Source organism: Acomys russatus, chromosome 4 (genome assembly GCF_903995435.1).
Source record: "Acomys russatus chromosome 4, mAcoRus1.1, whole genome shotgun sequence".
Classification (NCBI taxonomy): domain Eukaryota; kingdom Metazoa; phylum Chordata; class Mammalia; order Rodentia; family Muridae; genus Acomys; species Acomys russatus.
The window spans coordinates 32,507,876-32,534,581 of NC_067140.1; the positions used below are offsets into that span (position 1 = coordinate 32,507,876).

The following is a 26,706-nucleotide window of genomic DNA, read 5'->3' on the forward strand; positions in this document are numbered from 1 at the left end:
CTATGCTCTAAAGCCACTACTTCAGTAGGGCTAGTTCACAGGTGCTGAACGCCTTTCCCCTTTACTTCCCACAAGTTAAACATCCGTAGACACATATATGCTAATAGAGGTACTGGTCTGGATTTATGCCGGTGAAATTCAGGGCTTAGTGTAGCCCGAAATGAATTATTGACTTAGTTTAACAGGACGCTGATTTTCAAGATGTAAGCTGTTAGGAGTACAGTGCGTGCCCAGCATGCTCTGGGTTCAGTGTTCACAAAACGGTACTAGTGCGGGGTTTTGTTTTCGTTTTTCTTTTTCTTTTTGTTGTTCTTGTTGTCGGTTTTTGTCAAGTTGACACAAACTAGAATCACCTGGGAAGTGGAAATTTTAACTGAGAAAATGCCTGCTTCCCTCAGACTGGCCCATAGGCAGGTCTGTGGAGGCACTTTCTTCATTAAAATGACTGATGTGGGAAAGACCAGCCCACTGTGAGCGGGTGCCAGGTGACCTTGAGCCAATAAGCAGTGTTCCTCCAAGGTCTCCGCTCCAGTTCCGGCCTCCAGGTTCCTTCTCTGACTTCCCTTCATGATGGATTGTGCTGGGGACACATAAGTCAAATAAACCCTTTCTTCCCCTGGTTTGGAGGGGGGTGGTCATGGTTTTTAATAGAAAGCAAACTAAGAGAGAAAAATAACAAAAATTCCCCAAACAAAACCCAAGAACAAGCTGGAGGCATCTGCCTCTAGTCCTGCCACGTCTGCCTTGAGCACCTGAGCAGGTCCTGTCTCTAGGTCTGTTTCCTCTAAACTGAGGTGGTCCTTAGAAGTCCATCCTGGTCAGGGCTGGAGAGATGGCTCAGTGGTTAAGAGCCCTGTCTGCTCTTCCAAAGGTCCTGAATTCAATTCCTAGCAACCACATGGTGCCTCACAACCACCTATACTGAGACCTGGTGCCCTCTTCTGGTGTACAAGCTCACAATGCAGGCAGAACACTGAATAAATAATAAATAAATAAATCTTAAAACAAAACCAAAAAGCCCCACAGAAGTCCATCCTGGTCAAAGGCACACTACATTCACAATTTTTGCTTATTCCCAGTATTTTCTAACTCTCATTTGGCTTTTGATTTTTCCTATAGCTTATTTTCTTTAAATTTTTAGATATAATTTATATTTTAACTTTAAGTAGACAGTTTATGTGGGGGGCAGGGAGGAGTCTAGTCTTTCCAATCACTTCATGTTACTGAACAACTGAGCTCATGGATATAAATGATGAAAACCAGTGCCTAGCAATGCTGTTTGATTTGTTCATTAAACTAAAGCCATATTTTGTTTTTCCCCATGTAAGTTTCTAGCTTTCATAGCACAAACTGGCTCAGACTTTTTGACTTCACCATGAGAAAAAACAATAGTGAAACCCTAATTTTTACTCCTTCAGAATGAATGAAAATTATAATTTTTTGGTTTAATGAACCCCCCCCCACCCTCGTTTTGGAGACAGAACCTCACTGTGTACACTGGACTGGCCTGGACCTCAAGGGCTGGGATGATGGGTGTGGGTGCTACTTGCCCAGCTCCTTTCTTCTGTTTCTTTTTCCTTTTGAGACAAGGTCTCTCTGTGTAGTTAGTCCTGGGACTCTTTGTACAGACCAGGCTAGCCTTGAAGTCACAGAGACCTCTCTGCCCCTGGAGCACTGTGATTAAAGATGTGAGTAACCACGTCCAGTGCTTTTCTTTCTTTTCAAATTTTACCCAAGCACTTGTCAGAGCATACCAGAGGGCATGTCCTCTTCATACTGGAGGTAGGGGATGGGGGAGGGCAATGACATAGAACCTATTCTAGGGTTAAGTGAGTGGAGATTAGGTTGATACCTACACCAGGGCACTCTGTTTCTCTATTACTCAAATCACCTTGATGGAGAGGATGGATGTAGACAGGGGTAGTGAGGAGGCAGGGCTGAGAGTAGTCAGTATTATTAAATACATGAGTAAAACTGCTTAGGAACAAATTTAATAACACACACACACACACACACACACACACACACACAGTGAGGAGGCAGGGCTGAGAGTAGTCAGTATTATTAAATACATGAGTAAAACTGCTTAGGAACAAATTTAATAACACACACACACACACACACACACACCCCTATCTCATTTTGACAAAATTTGTCAAAGCGATTATTTTGAAAGACCCTGCCTCAAAGCAAGATCTAAAATCATATTCCTGGCCTGGAGAGATGGCTGAGAAGTTCAGAGTACCTTCTGCTCTTCAGAGGTCCTGAGTTCAATACCCAGCAAGCACATGGTGGCTCACAACCATCTATAATGTGATCTGATGCCCTCTTCTGGCCTGTAGGTGTGCATGCAGGCAGGGCACTGTATACATGATAAATAAATAAATCTTTAAAAAAAGAAATCATATTGCTCCAAAAGTCACAGGAATTGGGCTTAACAATTCACTCTAGCTGTTCTTTGAACACAGTCAGCTCCTGGGAGGCAGAAGTTTCAGCTGCACATCACATATTCAGTTGTCTCACCTCTAACTCTTTGAGGTAGTTAACTGTTGTTTCTTGTCTCATTAATATGACTAAGTCATGTGGATGCTTCAAGTTCATTGGTGAGTCCACCTACAAGAAAGCAATAAATAAGTAAATCAAACTCCCATTTCATTCATCTCAATTTGACTAATAACGCTCCATCTACTGAGTTCAGTTGCTGTCTCATCACCATTTCAGCTTGTGTTAGTCTGCAGGGGCATTTCCAAAGTGACCTCATGTAGGTAGGGCTGGGGGGCTGCTTGGTGAGCGGGGGCTCAGCATGTACAGAGTCCAAAGGGTAAATTCGGCAAGAGAAGTACTTGGCAACAAACAATAAAATCGTTTCCTTTAAGTAGTTTTCATACCTATAAGAGCAAGAAAACAGATTGCTTGGTTTTGATAGCATGCTTCATATCTGAAGAGACTTGGAAGTGAGAGAAAAGAAAATATTAAACATATTTTTGCAAGGCCATTTGGAGAAGTCGTAAGTCAAAGATGATGTAAGATCAGCTGTAGAGTTATTACTTAGAGCGCATGTTCTCTCACAGATCAGGTGACTGTGCTTTTGCAGATACAGGAAGATGAACCCCACTCACTGGCAGCAGCTTGGAGATTTGCTCTCACTTTCAAAGGGTTTTTTCAACATGTACCACATACTCATCAGCAGTACACAGTCCTTTACTTAACGAGACAAGCTCTAGGGAACTACAGCATCGTTAAACAAGGAGACAAACCTATGTACAGGGATACTACTCACCACAACACTCGCATCTGAAGAGATAGCAGACACCTAATTCCATCAATAAAGCAACAGTGGACTAGAACAAGGGAGAAAATGTAAAAGCTGCAGCCAGAGGCATGAGTATAAAAGACTTCACATCGAAAGCCAAGAACACCTGCTTAGTTGCATCCTGTCCAGTCCTCAAACAGCAGCTATTCAATGGAGTTTCCAGAAAACCAAGAACCCAGAGGGGCAGGAAGTGAAGGATCAGTCCTTCGGTCTTGAACATCCAAGCCTGTTATTTGGTATTTGAAGAACTTGCAGGAAGAGTAAGACAGATGGAGACAACGTTCTGAGCTAGTGAACAATCTTACTTTTAGATTAAGAAATGCTCCCATAGCCAGTTTCCTCACATCCCACTGTAAGAGAAGTGTGTTGTGCTTCCTTGAAGCTTCTGGTTTAGCAAAGATGTAGCAGCTAGCAGAGGCATTGGGATAAGATTATTAGCTGACAAGAAGGGTAGCTACTGACAGCTGGGTTTCTCTTTTTGAGGTGACAGCAAATGGCATGGCTCTTTGCCAGAGAGAGGCTTAGCAAGGGAAGAGTTATGACCTGACCTGTATCTTTACTGCAGTAATTTCAAGGCATTAAATTCTAAAATGTTATGGTAATTATCTCGGCAAATGCCAGCATAGATTCCTTTCCTTCTGAGTACCTCTCCTCAAAATACTACACGAAAATCCTGCAAATACCAGAGCATCCACTCTGCCCATACGTGCTTACTAAGTCTCTACAGGCCTGGCCCACTGACTCAACACTTGGATTTTTTTTTAAATGTATGTGAGTGCTCTATCTGTATGTACACCTGTTTGTCAGAAGAAGGCATCAGATTCCAGTATAGATGGTTGTGAGCCACCATGTGGTTGCTGGGAATTGAACTCAGGACCTCTAGAAGAACAGACAGTGCTCTATCCGTTAAGCCATCTCTCCAGCCCCCAGCACTTGGAATTTTTATACTCCTATGTTCTCTCTGTAAAATGTGTAAAGGAATGATACACTGTCATAATCTTTACCATTTAAAGACACTCATGAGCAAAAGCGAGAGGTATTAGAGAGAGGTAGTTTAATCCCAGCACTCAAGATGATGAAGCAGGATTATCAATTTGAGACAAGTCTGTGGGCTATATATTGAGATCCTGTCTCAAAAAATAAAATAAAATAAAACCACCAACCAAACAAACAAACAGAAGAGAATATACAGCACACTAAGATCTCAAAGTTCACTTTGGCTTTTCATCAAGTGACAAATGCCACCTATTTCCACTTCCTGACCGCACAATAAATGCTTATAGGCCCTGAATTTGAATCACAAAGGAAAGGCAGAATTATTTTCACTTGCTCTAGTTGAGAAAAGAAATACAAACTATATTTAGAGCAATTATACTGCAGGGAAAAAGTGAGCAGGCATGTGAAATGTGACTGTGTGGACTCAATCCTGTGATCTGGGAGGATACACTCTCTACGCCTCTAGGTGACACTTCATTGTTCTGCAACAACCTACTTCACTAAAGATGACAGAATGTGCCAGACAATTCCACTGCAGTTTCCTTAGAGCACATGCATCCAATGATATAAAACAGCAGTAAGTATTTTACTCCTATCAAGTGGACTTTTATAGATTTTACTTGTTGCTTTCTCCAATTAATCAAGACCTTGTTTTTCTTTTTCTGCTTTACTTTTATTTTCTGTGTATTGGTGTTTCGCCTGCATGTATGTTTGTGTCAGGGTGCTGTGCCCTGGAACTGGAATTATAAATGCCTGTGAGCCACCATGTGAGTGCTGGCAAATGAACCTGAGTCCTTTGGAAGAGCAGCCAGAGCTCTTAACTGCTGAGCCATCTTTCCAGCCCCAAACTGAGACACTGTTAATAGCCACATCTCCTATCAGAGCCCTAAGATTTAGTAAATCCACACAGCAAGCGATGGAAACGGCTCCATTGCCAAGTTAGATAAGGTGAACATTTTAAACAAAATGACCAATATAAGGGTACACACATGTGATGTTTTAGAAAGGCAAACTTTAGTCAATCGTCAGTGGTCTTTTACAGCAGGAAATGACACATTTCTGTAGTGATATTAGTTCAAGCCTCATACGCAACTTATTCATACACAGTATTGTTCTAACCCTTGTAATGGTATTCATTTTAACATATGAAAGTAGCATCGCAACCCACTCTTCTCCTGGCAGCAGTGTGAAAATTGATGAATAAAATCTTATGATAAACTCATTAAAAATATTCCTCTTAAGAACATGACATACAGTAGGTTTTTATTCAAAATTTTAAGTTAAGACACTATCATGGGAAGGGCTGGAAAGATGGCTCAGCAGTTACGAGCACTAGCAGCTCTTCCAGAAGACCCAGGTTCAATTCCCAGCAGCTCACAACTGTCTCTAACTCCAGATCCAGAGGATCTGACACCTTCACACAGACATACATGCAAGCAAGAAACAACAAGAACAAAAACCAAAAAAGCAAAAAGACACTATCACAGAAAGTATAATACCCTGAAACCTTCTAAGACTAGCATTTTACCTCTATATAAAACTGAAACAACACTACTTAGTCTACTTCTAGATTTTGCTGGTTGGTACCCATAATTTCCTTCTTTATCACAACTACATCCCTGGCTTCCCCTTCCTCACAGGGGAGCCCTGGCCAGTGTACGCTTTTCTATTAGTCACTGTGGTTATTTCTGAGATAGGATTTCCTAAGTGAGGTCAGCTGGTACTACAGAGACTCTCATCAGAACTATCTGAGCTACTAGGGACCAGCCAGCTTGCATTTAAGGAGGCCTGAGAATGGGGCTGAAGAAGCACAAAAACCTACCCTATTTATGCCCTGGGACAAATTATACTGGTACTTGTGGTTTGCCCAACATGCCAATGGAATGTTTATAATTCAGAAAGTGTGCATGTTATTCCTGATGCGTCCCTAATATTACTAATTATTAATCGAGTGTGTAAGCATGTACACATGTGCCCATAAGTGGAGGTCAGAGAATCTTTCTTTCCATGTGTAGGTCCCAGGGATTTTACTCAAGTCTGGCCATTTCACTGGTCCAACTTTGCCTATCTTTAAAGACCCTCTGCCATGGCATCTTTGTGGTTCTTTTAAGAGTCCTGTGCTGCCTATTTGTTTTTGTGTTTGCTTTTTAACTTGACCCAAGAGAGCATCATCAGAGAGACGGGAACCCCAATTGATAAAATGCTTTCATAAGATGGGGCTTTGGCAAGCCTGTATGTAGGTGGTGCCACGCCTGGACAGGTGTTCCTGGACATTATCACAAGGTGGGCTGAGTAGTCCAGGAGGAGCAAGCCTGTAAGCAGCATTCCTCCATGGCCTCTTCTTCAGCTTCTGCCTTGACATCTCTCAGTTATGGACTGCTCCCTCAAAGTGTCAGATGAAACAACCCCTTTCCTCTCTAAGTTGCTTTGACAGCAAGAGAAACCCCAGCTAAGACAAGTCTCTTGTGCCTTTGCACATGCTGCTTCTCTCCTTGGCACCTACTTCTGATGCTTTTGACAGGGACTAGACGACTGAACCAATGACATTTCTTTTATGAAGCCAACCATCTATCCTCTTCTTGTCTCCCATAAGAGCCTGCATACACCCTACTGTATAGTCAAGTGTTACATGAATACACACTCCTGTACAGTCAAAGCGTTACATGTATACACACTCCTGTACAGACAAGTGTTACATGTATACATACTGCTGTATTATCAAGCACTGTATGTATACACACTCCTGTATAGTCAAGCATTACCTGTATACACACTCCTGTACAGTCAAGTGCTACATGTATACACACTCTGCATAGTCAAGCGTTACATGTATACACATTCCTGTCTCACCAAGCATTGCATGTACATTACATGTCCGATGACTAGTTGAATTAAATTATCTTCCTTTACTGAGCTACTTCCCTATCTATCAGCTGAAAGGACCCAATTAGATGACTTCTAGGTTCTTCTAACTTTTTAACTCTACCTCTATCACATTTTTACCAGCCTGACTTATATCCCTGAAAAAAAAAATCTACTATTCAAATCAATGAGATTGCCATATTTTCAACTGGCCCATATAATCTTTACTTGCTTGGAGCAAGGGTGCTTTCCAGAGTTGCAGTTAAAAGTTTCTTCTGGCACTAAAGAGATGGCTCCATCAGTAAAGTGTTCGCTATGCACGCCTGAGGACCTGCATTCAAGCTCCAGAACCTAAACAACACAAAGCAAGCTGGGAGTGGTGATGCGTGCTTGGAATCCAGTGCCAGGGAGGTAGACAGGTGGCTCCTGGGGCTTCTAAGCAGAAAACAGCAGGGCTAGGAAAAGGTCCTGTCCTAAAAAGATAGGAAGGTTTATGGAAACAAAGGAACAACACTGGAGGATGACCTCTGGCTTGTATACCTCCCACACATGCTCAAGAGCGCTCATGCACACACACGTGTGTCTCCCCGCTCCATCCTACTTTCTGTTAAACTTTCCATTTACTCCAATTAAGCAGTGGCTATTTCTAAGTAGTTCAGTTGTTCAATATATCATACAAAGCTCTCTGCCCTTACAGATCTTATTTAAAAAAAAATTTTTTTTAGGTACATTAGTACTTTGCCTGTATGAATGCCTGTGCACCACATGTATGCCTGGCTCCCCAGGGGGCCGGAGGAGAGCATAGGATTCCTTGAAACTGGAGTTATGGATGGCTGTGAGCTGCCATGTGGGTGCTGGGAATAGAACCTAGGTCCTCTGCAGAACCATGCAGTGCTTTTAACTGCTGAGCCATCTCCAGATGCATGGGACTTAATTCTAACAAAGCTCAAGCTTTTTTTTCTTCTGATTATAATTAAGTGTGGTACTTCAAATACAAACAATATAGACAGAATCAAGAAAAAGAATAAAAATGATTTGAACTCTCATCTTCAGAGATACCTACTGTTAGATATATGTTATGATAACTTCTATCCTCCCAAAATGGGAACATGAGCTTCTAGAGATGACTCAGTAAGTAAAGATACTTCCTGCCAATTCTGATGAACTGAGTTCCATCACTGGCCACCTATGTGGTGGGCTGAGAAAACCTGCTCCCAAAAGTTTCCTCTGATCCCCACATGCATGCCATGGCATGTGCATAATCCATGCAAGATACTCCCCAACACAGTCCGTCAGTCAATCAATCAATCAATCAATGTAGCAATTTTTAAAAATGAGAATAATATCTAGTGTATTCTAACCTTTGTCTGCCCACTCCTCTGCCCACTTTATTGGATGTCTCCCCCAGTAAATACAGATGGATCATTAATCTTACTTATGTGTATATGCAGGTATATGTGTTTGTGTTCATGAGCCTGTGAAGACCAGAGGTCAACTTCAGGTGTCACTCTTCATGTAATAGCTACCTTGTTTTTTGAGATTCTCTTACTGGAATTTGGGACTTCCCAATTAGTCTAGCCTGGTGAGGCAACCAGTCCCAGGGATCCTCTAGCTTTCCACAGTGCTGAGATTACATGCATGACTTTTTATGTGGTGCTGGGGACTGAATTTGGGTCCTCATACTTGCAAAGCAAGCACTTTTCTGGCCAAGCTATCACCTCATAATGTCTTCCCCCTCCCTCCTTCTCCCCGTGTGTGTGTGTGTGTGTGTGTGTTCACATACTTACAAAGGTACAAGTTCCATGCCAGGTGCCCTACTCAACTGCTCTCCACCTGAAGGTTTGAGACAACCTCTCACTGAACCCTGAGCTCACCCATTCATCCAGATGGGCTGGCCAGCAAGATTCCTCATCTGCTTTCCCATGTGCTGATGTGCTCACACTTTCTCTGTGGTTATAGAGTGTGGAACTCAGCTCTCTGTGACTGCACAGAAAGCACTCTACAATGCCATCTCTAATTTATTTTTGACACAAGGTCTCATATAGCCCAGGATGGTCTCTGTTAAGCTGAGAATAACCTTGAAATTCTGATCCCCCTCCAAAGGGCAAGGATTACAGGGGTAGCACCACACAGTTTATGCCGTGTTGGAGATGCACCTACCAACAGAGCTGTAGCCTCAGATTGACCTCAATTTTAGTGTTTAACAGGTTGACACTGTTTAACTAGACTAACTTTGAACTCCCTACTTCGGCCTCCCAAGTAGTGGGATTACTGATGTGTGCCACCACACTTAGCTAATAGTTAATAAAGCCTCACTTACTAAAATTTAGGTTATTCATTATTTTACTAAAAAAATAAATAAACCTGTGATAAGCGTCCTTCCACGCAGACCCTCTGGACAGCTGTCCTGATGTATGCTTTCCTTTGAAGAGCGTGTCTAAGTCACAGGAAATGCACTTTATGCTTTCGGTTGATTTTCTCCAAAACAGTTGATTCAACTTAAATTCCTACCAACAATGAGTTTCTATAAGACTTTAGGAACACGAGAATAACTAGAAATACATTTTAATCTCTTTGTGAGATTCTATATTGGCCTTTTCTTTTACACTTAAAAATATTTCTCCTGCCTCACTCTAAATTTGATAGTTTATATACAGTATTTTTAAAGAATGATTCTACGTAGTGGGACTCTAGGTTATGACTTTGTGTTTCCTGTCTTTCCAACAATGAGTGCATATTGCTTAAGTTTATAAAGAAAACTTCTACCTCTAAGTACATTATCTTTACTTAAACATCAAACATGAGAGTACTGCGAAACGATTTTGTTTTATTTAACTTTAAATAAACTGTAATGGCAAGTAAAATCTCAGTTCTGAAGAACAGTCTGACAGCTTTCTCTTAGGTATTCATGAAGACAGTTCTTGTCACAGATGTGGGTCCAGGGAGAAGACCTCAAAAATGCTCAGCTACTGTCTTTTCTGGACCATACCTTTCTCTTCAGATCTTATCTGAAGTATAATTTATTGCTATTGTCAAGGAACTGACCAAGGAACCTTTGCATGATTAAGGACAGGGACTAACAGATTAGGCTGGCTGGCCGGCTTCAGGCTTTCTCTGGTCTCCACCCTCCCAACACTGGGACTGCAAGCATAGGCGCCATGCCTGGCTTTTTATATGGGTGTTGGGGATCACACTAGGGTTCTCAGGCTTGTGCAGCAAGCATTTATGGATGGAGCCATCTTCCTCACCTTTGAGTGCACACTTTGTTAAGACAACTGTTTTGCTGTAGTTTTTGTTGTTAGGAGACTTGTATAATATTTAAATGGGAAAGTTAAATCTGCTCTCAGTTTGAACAATTATCAAGCACCAAATTAAACACACACACACACACACACACACACACACACACACACACATGAATCCTGACTATCACATGAATTTTATGGCCACCATCCTTCCCTGATGTTTACCCTTAACTAGATTTTATTTTCGTGTTATTGCAATTTCTAGAAACCATGGTTGTAAAACTGCCTAATCTGGCATAATTCAGACATGTGCAGTGTACTGTACAGTTATTATCTAGATTTGAATGCTCACAACATTGTAGCCAATTTGTAAGAACATTCATGTTAAACAATGTCTTTCTGGTTGAAAAGCAAGATAATTAACATTTCCAACATAAGCAACAAATACATAACTCTTAAACTATTCTTTAGGATTCATGCCACAGGGAAAATATATAAACAACACTTTCAGCTAGACTAATTATAACTTTACAAGGGAAGAAAATGAAATGTTGGATGAGATGACAAGAGTCATGGATTATTTCTCTGTATTTGTCAAGAATCTTGTAAATATATATATATATGTGTGTGTTTTAAGACATGGTTTCTCTATGCATCCTTGGCTGTCCTAGATCTTGCTCTGTAGACCAGGCTGAACTCGAACTTACAGAGATCCACCTGTCTGCCTATACCTCCCAAGTGCTGGGATTAAAGACATGCGCCATCACCAACCGGCCTGTTGTTGTTGTTGTTATTATTATTATTATTTTCTTTTTTGAGACAGGCTGGCCTCAAACTCCTATGTAGCTAAAATTGAACAAGAACCTCTGATTTCCTGCCTCTTCCTCCCAATTACTGTTTATATTAAAGATAGCTGTTTTATATGTAGTCAGATGTGACTTTAATTCAAGTAGTAAATAAGTACTGAGCACAGCAGCAGGCGGAATAAAGGCCCAACAAGATTTCCATGCTCTAATCCCTAATCTTGTGGATACATTATGCTATATGGCAAATGAGAATTAAGATGTCAAACAGATGAATGGTTCTAATCAGACTGTTTTAATTAAGACAGAGAACACACCTTGGATATCAGGTGGGTACAGTGTAATTATACAGAACAGGAAGCACACACGTACACACACACACACACACACACACACACACACACACACACACACTCACACACACTTGGGGGGAGGCAGAAAGACAGACAGAGAGAGAGAAAAGAAGGTCAGGGGGCTGCACTGCTGCTGATTTTGAAGATGCAATGAAAGTGAACCAAGGAATCCTGGCAGCCACCAGTCAGTAGAAAAGGTGGCCCTTGCCCAGAGCCTCCAAGAAGGTGCACAGCCTGCTGTCCTCTGGACTATGCTTATAAGTTTCAGGTTGGACTTGTAGCCTCATTAACTGGAGGGTAATAAATTTGGGTTGTTTTAAACCATTAAGTTTGTAGTCCTTTTTTTTTTTTTTTTTTTTTTAACAGCAGCAATATAAAACAATAAAAACACTCACTAAGCCAGATATAATACCAGGTAAAATTCCCATTGAGATAACTAGATTACTCAACTCCTACAGGAGGCCCTATAAACAGTGCAAGTACAGTACAGTACAATACGGCAGCTGTACTGTTACTGAGGTGATGGGAAACTCAATGGCCTGGGGATGACTTTGCTAGTTGAGGCTGGAAATCCCTGCCCTAAAAGAGGCAACTGGATGTAGTTCAACCCCATTCCTAACCCACTGCTCAGGGGATGGAATCAGTCCAGCTGACTTCTTTTACTGCCATCCCAGCAAGTATGAAAAACACATTAATGATAAAGGTTTAATTTTCTAGGAAGACATGAAATGAAAATGAAACTGAAGACTGCTTTTTTGCTTGCCACTCCTACTGATGGCCACAGTGCTGTCTAACTAAGGCCAATGCAAGGTCTTTTGCTAAGTCAGATTATGGGCAAAGGTTTCACACATCCCAATTTTCAAATACTGACACAATCCTTTGGTGTGGTAATTTGTCAATACCTAAGAAAGTTAAGCATAATGCATTATTTAAACCAGTTAACTCCATTTCTAAGAATTCATCTTATGAATACTCATAGGCAAATGCAAAGAAATATATATGATCACACTCACTTGCAACAGCATTATTTGACAGTAAAAATCCTGGAAAATCTAAACACCTGCCAAGAGCACCAAATAAACATACTATAGAATATTCATACAGCTGATTATTATCAGTCTTAACCAAAGAGGAAGCTTTTTTATTTCTATTGTTGACAGATGCCTTGGTTTTAAACTAGCAAGTTAGTCATCAGACAAAATGTTCCCAGTTGTATGCTTAAAAGAGAAATTCATAAAAGTGTTTGCAAATACACAGGAACTTTGAGGAAGAAAACTCACTATGATGTGGCCAGGCGGCCTTTGTTCAGAGACAAAGAGCTCCTAGAGAGGAATTAACTTGTCCAAGCTTTTTATTTGTCACAGAGAGAATCAATGCTGCTTTCAAGTAAACACGTTGTCCATGCTCTAGACCACTAAAATGATGGTGGCCTTTGAGTATACTGACACAGGTAATATTACAGGTAAAAATAATGTATGCGCGCACACACTTTTTTTCACTTGTGCAGTATTGCTTGAGTTTATACCACGTGACAGGCACTGTTTTCAGTTCTGGGGCTACTTCATTGAAGGACACAAGGCTAGCACCTTCTCCTGTTGACAGGAACTATAAATGCTGTAATATAGTGCTAGCATAGCAAGCACTGTGAAGACTAAAGCAGAGGAAGAGTACAGTGTTGGAAAAGACGATGTTTTAGATGTGTAGAAGAGGGCGTCATGTGAACAGACCTGAAAGAAGAGGCGGGCTGAGCTATGAAAGGATCTGTAGAGGAAGGCCCAACGGTGCAAACTTGCTAGGTATGAATGGCCCCAAAGCTGTGAAGGTGGACATACAACATACCTACGGAGAGTGGGCTCTGAGGCTGGAGATTGGCCAGGTCTTGGGTCTCCCAGGCCTTGTATGCTATAGCACGACCTAGATTTCCATCTTCATGTATGAAGGGGAACCACTGAAGGCGCTCTCATGTTCTCTGCTTTCCTCCTATCTTAGAGTAAGTGATGTGGCCACTTGTGTTTAAAAACAAAACAAAATATTTCCAATAATTCCTGGGAGAACAGACCATCTGGGGGCACAAGTGACACGAGAAGACCAGTTAAGAACTGGCAGGATTGAGGCGGCACCAGTGGGGACTAGAAGAGACCTGGAGAGACAAGGCTCATTCTGGAAGTAAAGGTGATGGGAAAGTAAAGGTTATTTTAGGCTTGGTATGGAACAGAGAATAAAAAGAGTCAAGAAAAACACCAGGATTTGTGGGCTCAACAATTTGGTGAATGGAAGACGTTTGGGACAGGGTTAGTTTTAAGACATGTGATGCCACTCTGAGTGGAGGTGCCCAGGAGTCATGGAGCTCAGATGAGGTCTAGAAGGCCTCAACAAGTCAAGTTTTATAGCAGAAGGCCTTATGAGATCATCAGGCCGAGATGCAAGGCAGCACAGCAGCCAGTAAGAGTCATCAAGGAACGAGGGGTGCAGCAGAGATGGAGAAGTCCTGGCCTGAGGCTCAGAAGACAAACAGAAGAAAGTAAAGAGCTCAGTGAGGGAGGAAGTCCCCACTAGGTAGGAGGTTAAGCTGAGGTTACTGAGAACTGGAGTCTAGCAATGAGGGTTGCCCTAGGTGTCACGCTGAGAGCTGTCAGGGTGAAGGGCTTTGGGAGGACAGAGGAAAGGAGAATCTGTACACACATGACCCTTTTGAGTTCTCGGCTGTAGAGGCCCACAGGAGCTTCTGTTGTTGCAGCTTTTGGCATCAGAGAGTATAACTGAGACACAGGCACTGCTCTCCACATTCAGGAGTGCAAAACTGTGCTAATTTTTGACTTGGCCTGCTGGCAAGCCCTCATAGTCCTCACTGCCATCATGCCTTCTGTTTACTTCCAGCAGGGTGGCCTCCAAACTACAACAGCTGCTGGGCCCAGAGCTGACTGAAAGCCCCGCTCAGCAGTGTGGCTGTCAGCTCTGTCTTTGCTGCTTGGCTCTGTCATTCTTCTCTTTTACTTTTCTTGTTCATCATTTTTCTCATCACTTCTCTACATATTTACATGTCTGGGCAATGAAGCCGATCCTCTGTGTATGACATCAGTGACAGAGACGATGATGTCCTCCTGCAGAACATAATCTGATCAACAGCAGACAGGCAAGAGTGGTCCCTGAGATGACAGCCCCTTTATTTGTCCCACACCCCTTCTGTGAGGCTAAGGGCTGACTGATTGATGGGTTATGCGAACCTTTTAAAAATTTCCACAAGTCCAAGGCTTCCTCCCAGCCACTTCCAGATGATAAACTAGTGAACCCCAGCTTCGTAAAGGAAGTGTAAACGTCTAAGAGGCAGAACCGCTTATCACACTCAATAGCATCAGCCAGTCAACAGTTAATGATATACATTGTTGCCTGGGTGATGCGCCAGTTGTAGAGGAGGATGTATCCAGGCCCTCTTTGTAGCAAGGCAGTGGGCCAGAGGGCACTAAGGTAAGTAAGTGGTCAGAGCAGGAGTAAGTAAATGCTTTCAGAAAGCAATATGACATGTTATGAAACACAAAGAAAGAAAATAGCACAAAAGTTGTGAAGTCTGAATTTGTCAGATGAGAAAACTTGTACAAAAGACAGAAGCAAGGGAGAGCACAGCATACCTACGGATGCTTACAACACCCTACAGAGCAAAGTGTGTGTGTGTGTGTGTGTGTGTGTGTGTGTGTGTGTGTGTGTATGTGAGAGAGAGAGAGAGAGAGAGAGAGAGAGACAGAGACAGAGAGAGAGACAGAGAGTCAGAGAGAGACAGAGATGGGGGGGGGTGGAGAGGCGCTTTGGAGTGTGGGTTAGGTACTCAGATAAAGGCTAGAGATAAGGAAGGGTTAAGTTAGAAGTTATGGAAGAATTTGAACTGGATCCTGGATCCACCATAACCAGGTGATCTCCTTTCTTAAAAGCATTGGAATTGAGCTATGTACTGGGCATGTGCAACCCCTCTTGGGTTTGGAAAAATCACCTACCACCATACCAAAACCAAGTCGCCTATTCACTTCTAACCTCTTGAAGAGCAGTGTCACAGGACTTTGGCCTTTGTCAATTCCATGTGCTATATCTCTTCTTTGGGCCAGAGTTGCTGAAAGTTACCTAGCAAGTGTGCTTTCATGAATCAGCACCCTCAGGGACCTCACTGTGAGCAATGGACAGCATCTGTACTCCCCAGACATCTGCCTGACTGGAGGCAAATGATCATACAACCACCAAATAAACTCATGATTATCTGAGCCCCCTCACCTCCCACTTCCACCTAATCTACATTTACTATTAAGTACTTGGCTGAAATAATCTAAATTGGAAGAAAATGAATTGGATGAGCCTTCATTATTCCCATATTTGCTCTTGTTTCCTTCTATTCCTCCACTTACTGGTGTGATGAGAAGATTTTCATGCACTTTAAAATATACAGCACAAAATGCATGCTCCTGTAGATTAACATGCTTATAATTACTATCATTGCTAAATACTCCTAATGTATGACTAGAGGGTACTAAGATGTATCATGTATGCTTTAAGGGACAATACTCTTTTCCCCTAATTGAAAGCTTGATGGTTCTAACCTTAGAGGAAAAGGAAACAGTGGTCAAGAAAATAAATGCTACAATGTTATGAGATAGTGGGTAACAACAGTGATTTTTACTGAAAGCTGAGAGTTCCATTTCTGAGGTGAGACTATCCAGAGGCATTGTACCTGGAGCTAGAAGCACAAGTTCTTGGTTGAACAAGCTCACACACTAACAGCTGGACCAACTCAAGAGTTCATCTGATATTGAGATGATACATACAGGTTACACACCTGGAACTTCAAGATTACTAAGTTCAAAGTCATCCTACATGGTGGGTCTGAAGCTAGCTTGAGCTACAGGAGAATCTTTCTCAAACAAACATCCAGAAATGAAAACAACTAAAGAAATAGAATGCTAGAGGATGCTAAGGGTTGCAGGCTAGTCCCCAAATTTATTTAATCTCCAACTGCAAGTGAATTAGCAGGCACTTTGGGAAAAAAAAAGAAAGAAAGAAAAAACTTGGGCCTGATGAGCATTTCTATAGTCTCAACACTTAAGAGTTGGTGAAAGAATGATCAAGGAGTTCAAGGCCAGCCTCTGTCACATAGTAACTTTGAGGGAAGCCTAGGCTACATGAAATCTTGTCTTAACAAACAAACAAACAAATGAGAAAAAGGAAGGATGGGAGGAAGGGAGGGAAAAGAAAAACTGCTGTATTATCAGTGAAGCAAAGAACATGGAAACTGAACAACAGAAGTATTTAACTACACTTAAAGAAATAAGGGCTATGAATTTGAAAGAGAGCAAAGGGTTATACGGGAAGGATTGGAGAAAGAAAGAAAAAAATGATGTAATTATATTTAAATTTAAAAATAAAAATATTTTAAAACATTGTCTAGAAGTTTATTTACAAAGAAAACCAGCAGCAGCTCCAGCTATAATTATGAAGAAGCTGCCTATAGAACATAGGCTCTAACTGAAGTGTGTGTGTGTGTGCACGCGTGCATGCGTGTGCATCTGTACTCCTGTGTGTGTAGCCCAGGATGGTCATAACCTTGCTATATAGTCAAGTATAACCAACTACTGACCCTCCTGCCTCCACATCCCAAGTGCTGGGATTAGAGATATGCACCACTGAACCAAACTATGCAGCCCCATTTCAACACCTAAGGATGATGTCAGGGTTTTTTTTTTTTTTTTTTTTTTTTGGCCTAATTACATGGTAGAGCCTCATGCTAATTGGTTAATAAAACACACTCATCTAGTTCACAGACCAACTCCAAGTTAAAGACTCTTGCTTAAATAAAAGTAGATAAAAGTTATCATTAGTTTTGCCATTTTTGACTCAATCTAGAACCACTGGGAAGGGAGTCCCAATAACAGGTTATCTAGCCAGTGGCCATGCCTTGGGGAATTGCTCTGATTTTGTTAACTGAGATGGGAAGACCCACTGCTCACTTGAGCAGCACTACTTCCTGTGTTTGTGGCCTGGACTGTATAAAGTGGAGAAAGTGAGCTGGCCACTGGCACACATTGCTCTCTACACGTGTGACGTGAGTTGCCGCTGCTACCTTGACCTCTCCCCATTTTCCTAGAATAGACTGTATGTAACTTGGAATAGTGAGCTAAATAAACATTTTCTCCCTTAAGGTGTGTTTGTATTTTACCACAGCAGCAGGAAAGAAAATCAAGACAGATGGTCTTTCTGGTTTCCAGGAATGGGGCCAATGAATGATAAAGAGGCATCCCAGAACCCAAACCTAAGGAAAAAGCTCACAATGGTAGACAGCCTTCTCCCTTAACCCTTTTCTGTCTGTGGTGGGGAAAAAAAAACCACCCATAGCAAATGGAACATTCTCTTCACACCCCAGTGCCAGGATTCCTTAGACTACATTCTTGGGATTCAGTGGTAGGAGGTATGCTTCTTAGCCGAAACACTGATTTTCCATGGCCTTCTCTGGACACCCTCTGTTGGCAGCAGCAAGCCCAGCTTTCACTAAGAAGAAGCTGCTTGCAGGGATGTAGATCTGCCTGAGTGAAGCTCCCTTCACCCCACCTGAGGACAGATGGTTTCTGTGCCTGCATAGAACTGGTAGGTTTCTATCGTTAGGTCTGTAAGATATAAAAATCCAATGAATGTGCATTTCTCCTGGTAAAGACTCCATGCTGTCCTTAAGACTAACTACAATAATGGAAATGCCCCTATTTAAATATACACTTGGCAAATTCTGATTTCTTTCTCTGAGAGACAGCATTTGGCCTGGCACTTGCTACATAAGTAAGCTAGGCTGGCTTCAGACTCAGAGATTCACCTGCCTTTGTCTCCCCAGTGAGTGCTGGGATTAAGCTTGTGTGCCAACACAGTTGGCTTCAGTTCTGATTTTTAAAATTCATATAAACATCTCCACATCCGCTGGGGAAAAATAATTTATTATGATGTGGGAAAATAATGACATAAAACTTAAAAAAAAAAGTTTAAATATCTGAATTCAAATAATCAAAAAGACATTTACCATTCTAATGTTCTAAGATTGTCTCTGCCAGTTTGCCCATATCTCCTTTGTGAAGTTAGGTTATTTTAAAATTGCTCTCCACCGAGTAACAGAACCAAGAATCGAGAAGCAGGGATTAGATATGTCACTTAGGATACTATATATTAATTGAATCTTATGTTTCTGAATTTACAAACAGAACTACAGTAGCCCTAAATTGATGTACAAGTATATTACCTAAAGGTGACCACTGACCGCAATCTAAACTATGCTTATTATATTTTGCCTGAATTCAGTTTATTGCCAAGAAAGGACACAGAAGTTATGTGGTTACTAGAGTCCAACCCAAATGCTGCTCACCATCTCCAATTCCTATTTTATTTATTTGTACTTATTTCCTCTTAGATTAAATCCCCTACCCTCCAGTTGTTACGTTGCTGTCTACAACTTTATTTATTTTGTTTTCTTCTTAGAGACAGGGTTTCTCTGTGTAGCCTTGGCTGTCTAGCCTTGATTTATAGACCAGGCTGGCCTTGAACTCACAGAGATCTGCCTGCCTCTGCCTCCCCAAGTGCTGGGAATTACTGGTGTGCACCACAGCACCCAGCTTGCAATTCTTTCTCTCTCTCTCTCTCTCTCTCTCTCTCTCTCTCTCTCTCTCTCTCTCTCTCTCTCCCCACCCCATTCCTTTCCTTTCCTTCTCACTTTGAGACAGGTTTCTTATACAGTAAAATTCATGGCTGCCAGAACTCAATGCTGCACCTGTTAATATGCAGTGAAGAATTGGAAAAGTCAATGAGAAGGGCCATTAAAAATGGACACAAATAAAAAAGACTTGCTCTTATCTTTATGTCTAGTTACTCACTGAAGGGATGGCTTGGCGGAGGTTCAGAATATTTGGCCCTTCTCTGAGGGAAGTTACTAATGTCCCTATACTCCCCTCTAAGACAGAGATCCAAAGTGCAAAAGGAGGCATTTGTTAAAGAAGAAAACCAAATCCGATCTGACTCTCCTGTGGCAATATTCAGCATATAAATAATCTATCTCCATTAATTAGCCTTCACTTTTCAGATGGATTACTTTTTCAGCTGAGTGGCGGAACACCAAAATGGGAAGGAGAAGTCAATGTCACAGAGTATAAATAGCTGCGGCCAGAAACAATATAGCAAAAGAGCCAATAGGAGAAGGGCTCCCCAAATTGCAGCATAAGTGACTTAATTCCATGTCTCCCTTCATAAGGGACTCAGGGAAAACCACCAACGCCAAACAAACGATGAAAACAATGAGGATGGATACACGATTTCTAATCTTATGTCAAAAAGACAGCCTGACTGTATTTTCTTGGGTTTCTGACAGCATTTTTAAGCCTCAGCGTGAATTTAATAAAAATTAAGCTCAAATTTAATAACCATGAAAAAGAAACCTTTTAAAACGGTAGTCAGATATAAATATACCCGACGAAACAGTATAATGGAAAGGCAGGAGTTGACTCTTTAAAATTATATTTGTTTAGATTTGCCACACAGTTACATGTCTCACCTTAAACAAAAATAAACCTTATAATGCGTTTCTACAGCTAAGCCAAAGGATCAATACTCTCTCATGGCGTTGGTTAAAACATTAGAGTCAGTATGCTTAAATTGCATGTGGTACACACTTCTCTTTTTAAAATGTCTGCTGGAAAATTTCTGATTTTTGTCAAGGGCCAGAAGTCATTAAGTTTACAAGATTCTGTGGTAGAGCACGCGCACACGCGCGCGCGCACGTACTCTGTAAGCATCAGCAGTATAAACGCAAATGCAGGCATCAAAAAGTTATATAAGAAAAGCAGTCTCTCCTCTGAGAAATCAGTTCAAGCAAACAGAAATCTAGTAAACTGCATATGCTGAGTGTCGGGCTGGGTCACAGGAACTAGGTAAAAAGCAATGTAAAATACACCGGGAAATGAGGGCACTTAAGAACTGAATGATGCAGGCAACGCCACCAGAGGCATCCTCTGGCATTCCTTGGAAAGGAGCAAGATTGGATTGTCTTTAACGAGCCCCTAATGACCTGGTTAACGGCACAGCCTAAAACCACCACATCCTGAAACAAATCCCACCAAGTGGGAAAGGAGACTGGAGGAATCACATTTAGAGATCCATTCACTAAAGCTACCCTGGTTGTCATCTGCCTGGGACTCGCGCATTCCCCGGCACTGCCACCTGCTTTCCACTTCCTCAGGGAGAGGTGGTGGCACGCGGGTCCCCGCCCAGAGGCTCCAAAGGTAGAACTAATGATGGATGTGCAATTCCTATCCCCGAGCTCAAGTCTCGATTCCCCAGGGTTCCGGGACGGCGCGCGGCCCCATCATGGAAAGCTGAGAAGTTCCCCACGCAGGAGCCAGGGCAAGGAGACCCGAGGGGAGGCTACGGTGACAGATCGGAGCGCAGGAAGCTTTGGCTCGCCGGCCAGGACCTTGGGAAGGCAAGCTGGGGGCGGGGCTGCGAGGAGCCACACCGGGGCCCGGCTCGGGGATCCCCTCACGGGGCACGGCTATAGGGGGGCTTCCTGGCCGCTACCTGCTGTTGGATCTTCCCGTCCTCCGTGACGACCCAGTGCGTAGTGGCCAAGGCCCCTCGAGTCATCATGCTCAGCATAGCGGAAAGGATGAGAAGCCAACCTGGGCCGGAGCGAAGGAGCCGCTCGAACCGGCCGCGGACCCCTATTACCGCCGCCATCTTGCCCCCCCGGCCGGGCAGCTCACACCGGAAGCGGAAGCTACTCCTTGCCGTCCGCCATCTTGGGGAGGTCGCCTCTGGAGCAGTAGGAGGAGCCCGCGTAGTGCTGCGGAGTCACTACCAGTCACTTCATCCTCGGTTGCGGCAGCGGATCCTGCTCAGAGCTGGAAACTGCTTTTTTAGTTATCATTTTTCCTATAGGATATATGATCTCCAAGCGTGGAAACCAGAGGGGAGATAATAATAGACTAGGTGGAGTTTAAGTAGAAGTGAGAAGACTGGGTGGTGGTGGTGGTGGTCTTTTTTAAAAGTAAGTATTCTTGTTTCTGGTAGTGCAATAAAAGGTATGCTTTCGTACTAAGAGAGGCGTTTTTTATAAATCTCGTAATGGAGTGTCAAGCGGTACACTCCTACTGTAAGGCGTGTCACATATGAAATAAAAAAATAGCTCTACTTAACATACCAAATACAAAATAGCAGTTCAAGTCTGCATATTTGATCGGTGTAGATGCTTTGTTTTCTTCCTAAATTTGGAAAGTGATGTGTACTTGCAGATCAATTACATCTGGTGTAGCCAGATTTCTGGGCCTTAACAGCAGTACCTGTCTAGTGGACTTGGGTGGGCAGCTCCAGTCTTAGCTTAAGACCTAGGTGTAGAGCCCAGGTATTGGCATCTCCTAGGACTGCATTAAAGCAAGTTTTCGGCACTTGTGTCTCTCCTCCACCCCCACCCCCACCCCAGCCCTGCTGAATCTGTCTCAGGTGATTGATTTGCATATTAAAGTTAGAGGCTCACTGTCAATTTGGTAAGCTGCTAACTAGCTTAGGTTCCAGTCTTAGAGATATCTGTGGCTGCTCACTCGTATGGCAGAACATTTTGTATTGAAATTTCTTATGCTTTTTTTTTCTGTTTGGAAAAGGACGAGAATAGTGCCCTGCCACCTCCCTTCACAGGTGTGTTGCAGGAAAACAAATGTCTGCCTCATACTATAGGGGCAGAAACCATGGCATTGTTTTTTAATTCTTCTGAGAGCAGTTGAGTTTTTATTTTGAAATGTAGTCCTGGTATGCAGCCCAAGTTGCCTGGAATTTATTACTCTGCCCAGGCAGGCCTTGAACTCCTTTGTCAGCCTCCTGACGCTGGTATTACAGGCATGAACCATCAGGCCCGGCTCCCAGGGCACTATTCTTAAAGTACTGATGTAATGAACATTCATTGTATTAAAAAGGTGTAGCTTGGGGCTGAAGAGATGGCTCAGGGCTAAACAGCACTTCCTGCTCTTCCCGGGAACCAATGCTGGACTCAACACCACCTGTAACTCCTGCTCTAGGGGACCCTCTTGTATACATGTGGCATACAATCTCATACACACATACACCATGCATATATATCTACTTTTTGCGTGGTAGCAGAGACTGGGAATGGAAATACGAGTGTGGAGAAGTAAGCCATGATGTTGACAAGTTCAAATATAGACAAATAATGTGTAGTAGGAGTGCACATGTAGAGGAGAGAGCTACAGGCAAGTGACAAAAGGCTTGGCACAAAGGCCATGCATGGTTCAGGCAAAGTATGGTAGAGGTGATGCTGGTGTCAAGTTGTAAGGGACTCCTATGCGTCAGATTGAGTTTAAATTAGTGCAACTGAGTTTTAAAGTAGTGACAAATGATGGAATCCTTTTTTTCTCGGTATCTTATTTGTAGGTGTAGTCGTCTACTGTATATTAAATTATGAAAGTAGCTATGTATCTCTAGCCCACAATTTAACAACTGTTTAACACACCTACCTGGCTCTAGAACCCCAGAATGAATGGTTGAATCCCTAGTATTTCAGCTATCAGCAATTTCTTTGGCATTAACCACTGGAAAGGAGGTAGAACCAGCATCTACAAACTCAACGGACCATCCACTTGTTTTTCCTAGATAACCCCTATCCGTTGAGAGAAAGGTTTTGTCTGGAACCTCGAGTTTTCCATGGTTTTCTGTTGTACAACTAATCGTGACAAACCTAGCAGCTTTAACCATTATTTCAATTTCTATGAAACACAAGTCTTGTTTGGCCTGGTCGGGTTTTCTAGTCTCAAACAATTGGCATCTTGCTGGATGCTGACTGGCCATTAATGCAAAACACCTACTTGTTCCTAACTAGGTAGCCCCCTCAACGTGGCAGTTACTTTTAAGGCCCCCAAGAGAGTGTCTGCATTGCCTGAAATTCTGACTTATGTTATCTATCTCTAGGCTATATTTAAAGTATTTCTATGATGAGATTATCCGAGTGAATAATCTACTCCCTTTTGATTAACCTCAAATTAACTTGTGACCATAATGACATTTGCAAAAATTCCTTTGGCCAAATAACAGACTCTCAGGAGTGACATAGCTACATGTGCCTTCCATAGTCTGGTAGATCCTTTTACATCTCAGTCTTATTAAAATATAAATAAAAATAAAAGTTGTCTATGTTCAGTGTATGAGGATGTCTGTGTATGAACACCATTCCGTCTTTATGTATCTCCAAAACAGAGAAGAGTGTTTGCTTATCCTGTTCTAGTCTTTGTATCCCTTTTCTTTCATTTAAGGTACAATTCAAATCCTAGTGTATGAAGATGTCAAGTTTCTGCCACTTCTGAATGTAGCACTAATGACATAGCACACTACTCTGTGATACTATTTTCTACATTTTGAGCATAAAACTCGAGTCATTCTCCAAAGGTTCTCAAGGCCTAGTATAGTGAGACACAATACACAGTCAAACTAGGAAAAAGAAATAGAATACAGGTAGGCAGCAAACATAGATCAGCCAATCAAATGTTTCCTCCAAGGTCAGGAGGGCTGGCCAGGGCAGACGGGAACATCCCACGTCGTACCACATCTGGAAGATACCCAAAGCACTCACTCTTGGTTTTGTACTCTGGGTATAACTGGTATCACTGAGCAGAAACATGTAGAACATGCTACTCTACAAACAAGGACATAATGCAGGTTTTTCAAGGAGGTTCAGGTTTCTGCTCTGACCTTAGGTCAGTGCATTATTTACTTGTTCGGAAGCACAATCAGGATTAGGAAAAGCTGGGAATACCAAGGCCATGTAGGGGGCCTGTCCAAAAATTCTTAACGTGAGGAATGCCTTATGTTAATATTCTATGATCTTCCTGAGCGGTCATATTTAGTTTTTAGCTAGGTTTTTCAATTCCTCTCAAAAGTAGCTTTCCCATTTTAAGTGAGTATAACAATTACAAATCTCAACCTAAATATGCTATTTTTTCTCTTCACTGTAATAAATTGCATGAGAAAAGCACTTTAAAGGGAGGACATATTCTATTTTTTTTTTCCCCAAGTGCAGGGGTTTCAGCTCACTGCTGGATGGTGGTGAGGCAGAGGATGTGACAGAAGGCTGAGAAGCAAATGAAGATACAAAGAGGCTAGCAAGAAGACAGACCTGTTATTTTTCCATCTTCCAAGTTCATTCAGTAGACTAAGCCATGTATTAGGCCAGTGCCCTCAAGATTCAATCACTTCCCCAAAGCCCTCCTCTGAATACTGTATTGGAGACCAAGCCCTCAACCCATGAGCCTTTGAGGGTCTTCTCATATTTAAACCATGACCCCACCCCCACAAAAAGCTTCTGAGTTTCTATGTCCAGATAGTCATGTCATTTTTAAAATTCTTGTTCTAGCCAGGCAATCATGGCACATGTCTTTAATCCCAGCACTCGATAAGACAGCAGCAGGCAGATCTCTGAGTTCAAGGCTAGCCTGGTCTAGAGTCCAGGAAAGCTAATGCTACAGAGAAACCTTGTCTTGAAAAACAAAAACAAAACAAAAATCCTGTTCTAAGCACTGATTTTGCCCCTCTCCTTCATACTACACGCACTTGGGAGAATTGCACTTGTCAATTCTTAGTGTAATATATAGCAACTTGACCTTCCAATATAAACTTATTTAAAAGATGTTATCTTTTAAAATTGTATCAATGTATCTCTGCATGTGGGTATGTGCACATGGACATAGGTGCCTGCTGTGGAGGCATAGGTGTTGCGTCTCCTGGAGCTAGAGTTACAGGTGTAAATGCCTATTGTGAATGTTGAGAATTAAATTGGAGTTCTCTGCAAGAGCAGTACTGTACTTTGCAATCTCATAGTTGGGACATATTTCAGGATGATTTAGTAAGAATTTGATGTAGGTTTTTATTACATTTAGTGTGAGTGTTGTGGGTGTGTGGGTCACAGGACAACTTTCATGAACTGGTTCTCTCTTTCCATCATGTGGATGCAGGGGATTGAATTTACGTTGTTAGGCTTGGCAGCATGCTCCATTATCTGCTGAGCCATCTTGGTGGCTCCAGTTTTTATTTCCAATAGATAATTTAAGCTCAGATTTGCCCCAAATTTGCAATCCTTCTGCCTCAGGCTCCTGCTTGCTGGGATTACAGGTGTGTGTCACTGAACCTAAGCTGGTATTTTCTTCCATCTTCTTAAACCTTGGGAGAGGGTCTATGTAGCCCACACAAGAACCAGTGATCCTACCACCTCAGTTCTCTAATGGGATTATAGGCATGGGAAGCCACACTTCACCTTTGGCATTCAGCTCTGATGCTGTTTGGACAAACAAACAAACGAACATACAAACCCTGAATCTTTTCTAGATTATATTATAAAATTATAATCTAACAGATGGTTTGCAGTGACCTTGACGACAGAGCACTTTTTTTCATCTTTGTATTTAAGATCTAACACAGTTTGCCATGAGAAGCAATTAATAAATGCTAATAATATCCAAGAATCCTGAGTTATAATTATAACACATTAAGACACAAAACAAAATTACAAAAGGAAATTTATTTCAAAAACATAAGGGAACATTTACATTTAAACAAGGGGATAAACAGGTGTCTTGCAGAAGAAAAACAGATTCATGGCATGAAGATTTCCATTCAAATATCTGGAGCAAAAAGAACACTAAGTTATGCACTATTGCCTAGGCAAGGTCAGGGAAGCAAAGGGATGAGGGACCAAATGCAGTAAGCTCTGCATTAGACATGAGGTCGTTACTTCTGCTGAGTTTACAAATACACTCAGACAAAAGACAGGAAAAATTACATTGTGTTCAAATTCATATTGCTATAGTCCAATTCACTTTTGCACTTGAAATGGCTTTAGGCCATGGCTGATCTATCTCTGAGGTCCATAGTAGATGGTCACAGTTTTCAGCTGGCAATCCCATGTTCTGATGTCTGTTCAGATCCCAAGGAAGCCTAGGTTCAGCTCAGTCTTGTGGAATGTTCAGAGATTATTGCCAGCACTCCATAGTAAAGCTGACCAACTTCTTGTGCTCACTTGTATCATTCTAGACTTTTAGAAATACTTTCGCCATAAGAATGTGCAGTGATTCTCACAA

General features: G+C 42.1%; 1 protein-coding gene across 1 annotated transcript in view; it reads right to left on the minus strand.

The window, feature by feature from the left end:
* Ttc17 (tetratricopeptide repeat domain 17) overlaps nucleotides 1-21,337 on the minus strand; it is a 104,810-nt gene extending 83,473 nt beyond the window's left edge. Inside the window, exons 1-2 of the mRNA XM_051144204.1 lie at nucleotides 21,152-21,337; nucleotides 2,524-2,613 (exon numbers count right to left, since the gene is read on the minus strand). Of these exons, the coding sequence (XP_051000161.1) occupies nucleotides 2,524-2,613; nucleotides 21,152-21,310 (249 nt within the window). The 5' untranslated portion in view covers nucleotides 21,311-21,337. The remainder of the gene's footprint in view (nucleotides 1-2,523; nucleotides 2,614-21,151) is intronic.
* Nucleotides 21,338-26,706: the final 5,369 nt, after the last annotated feature.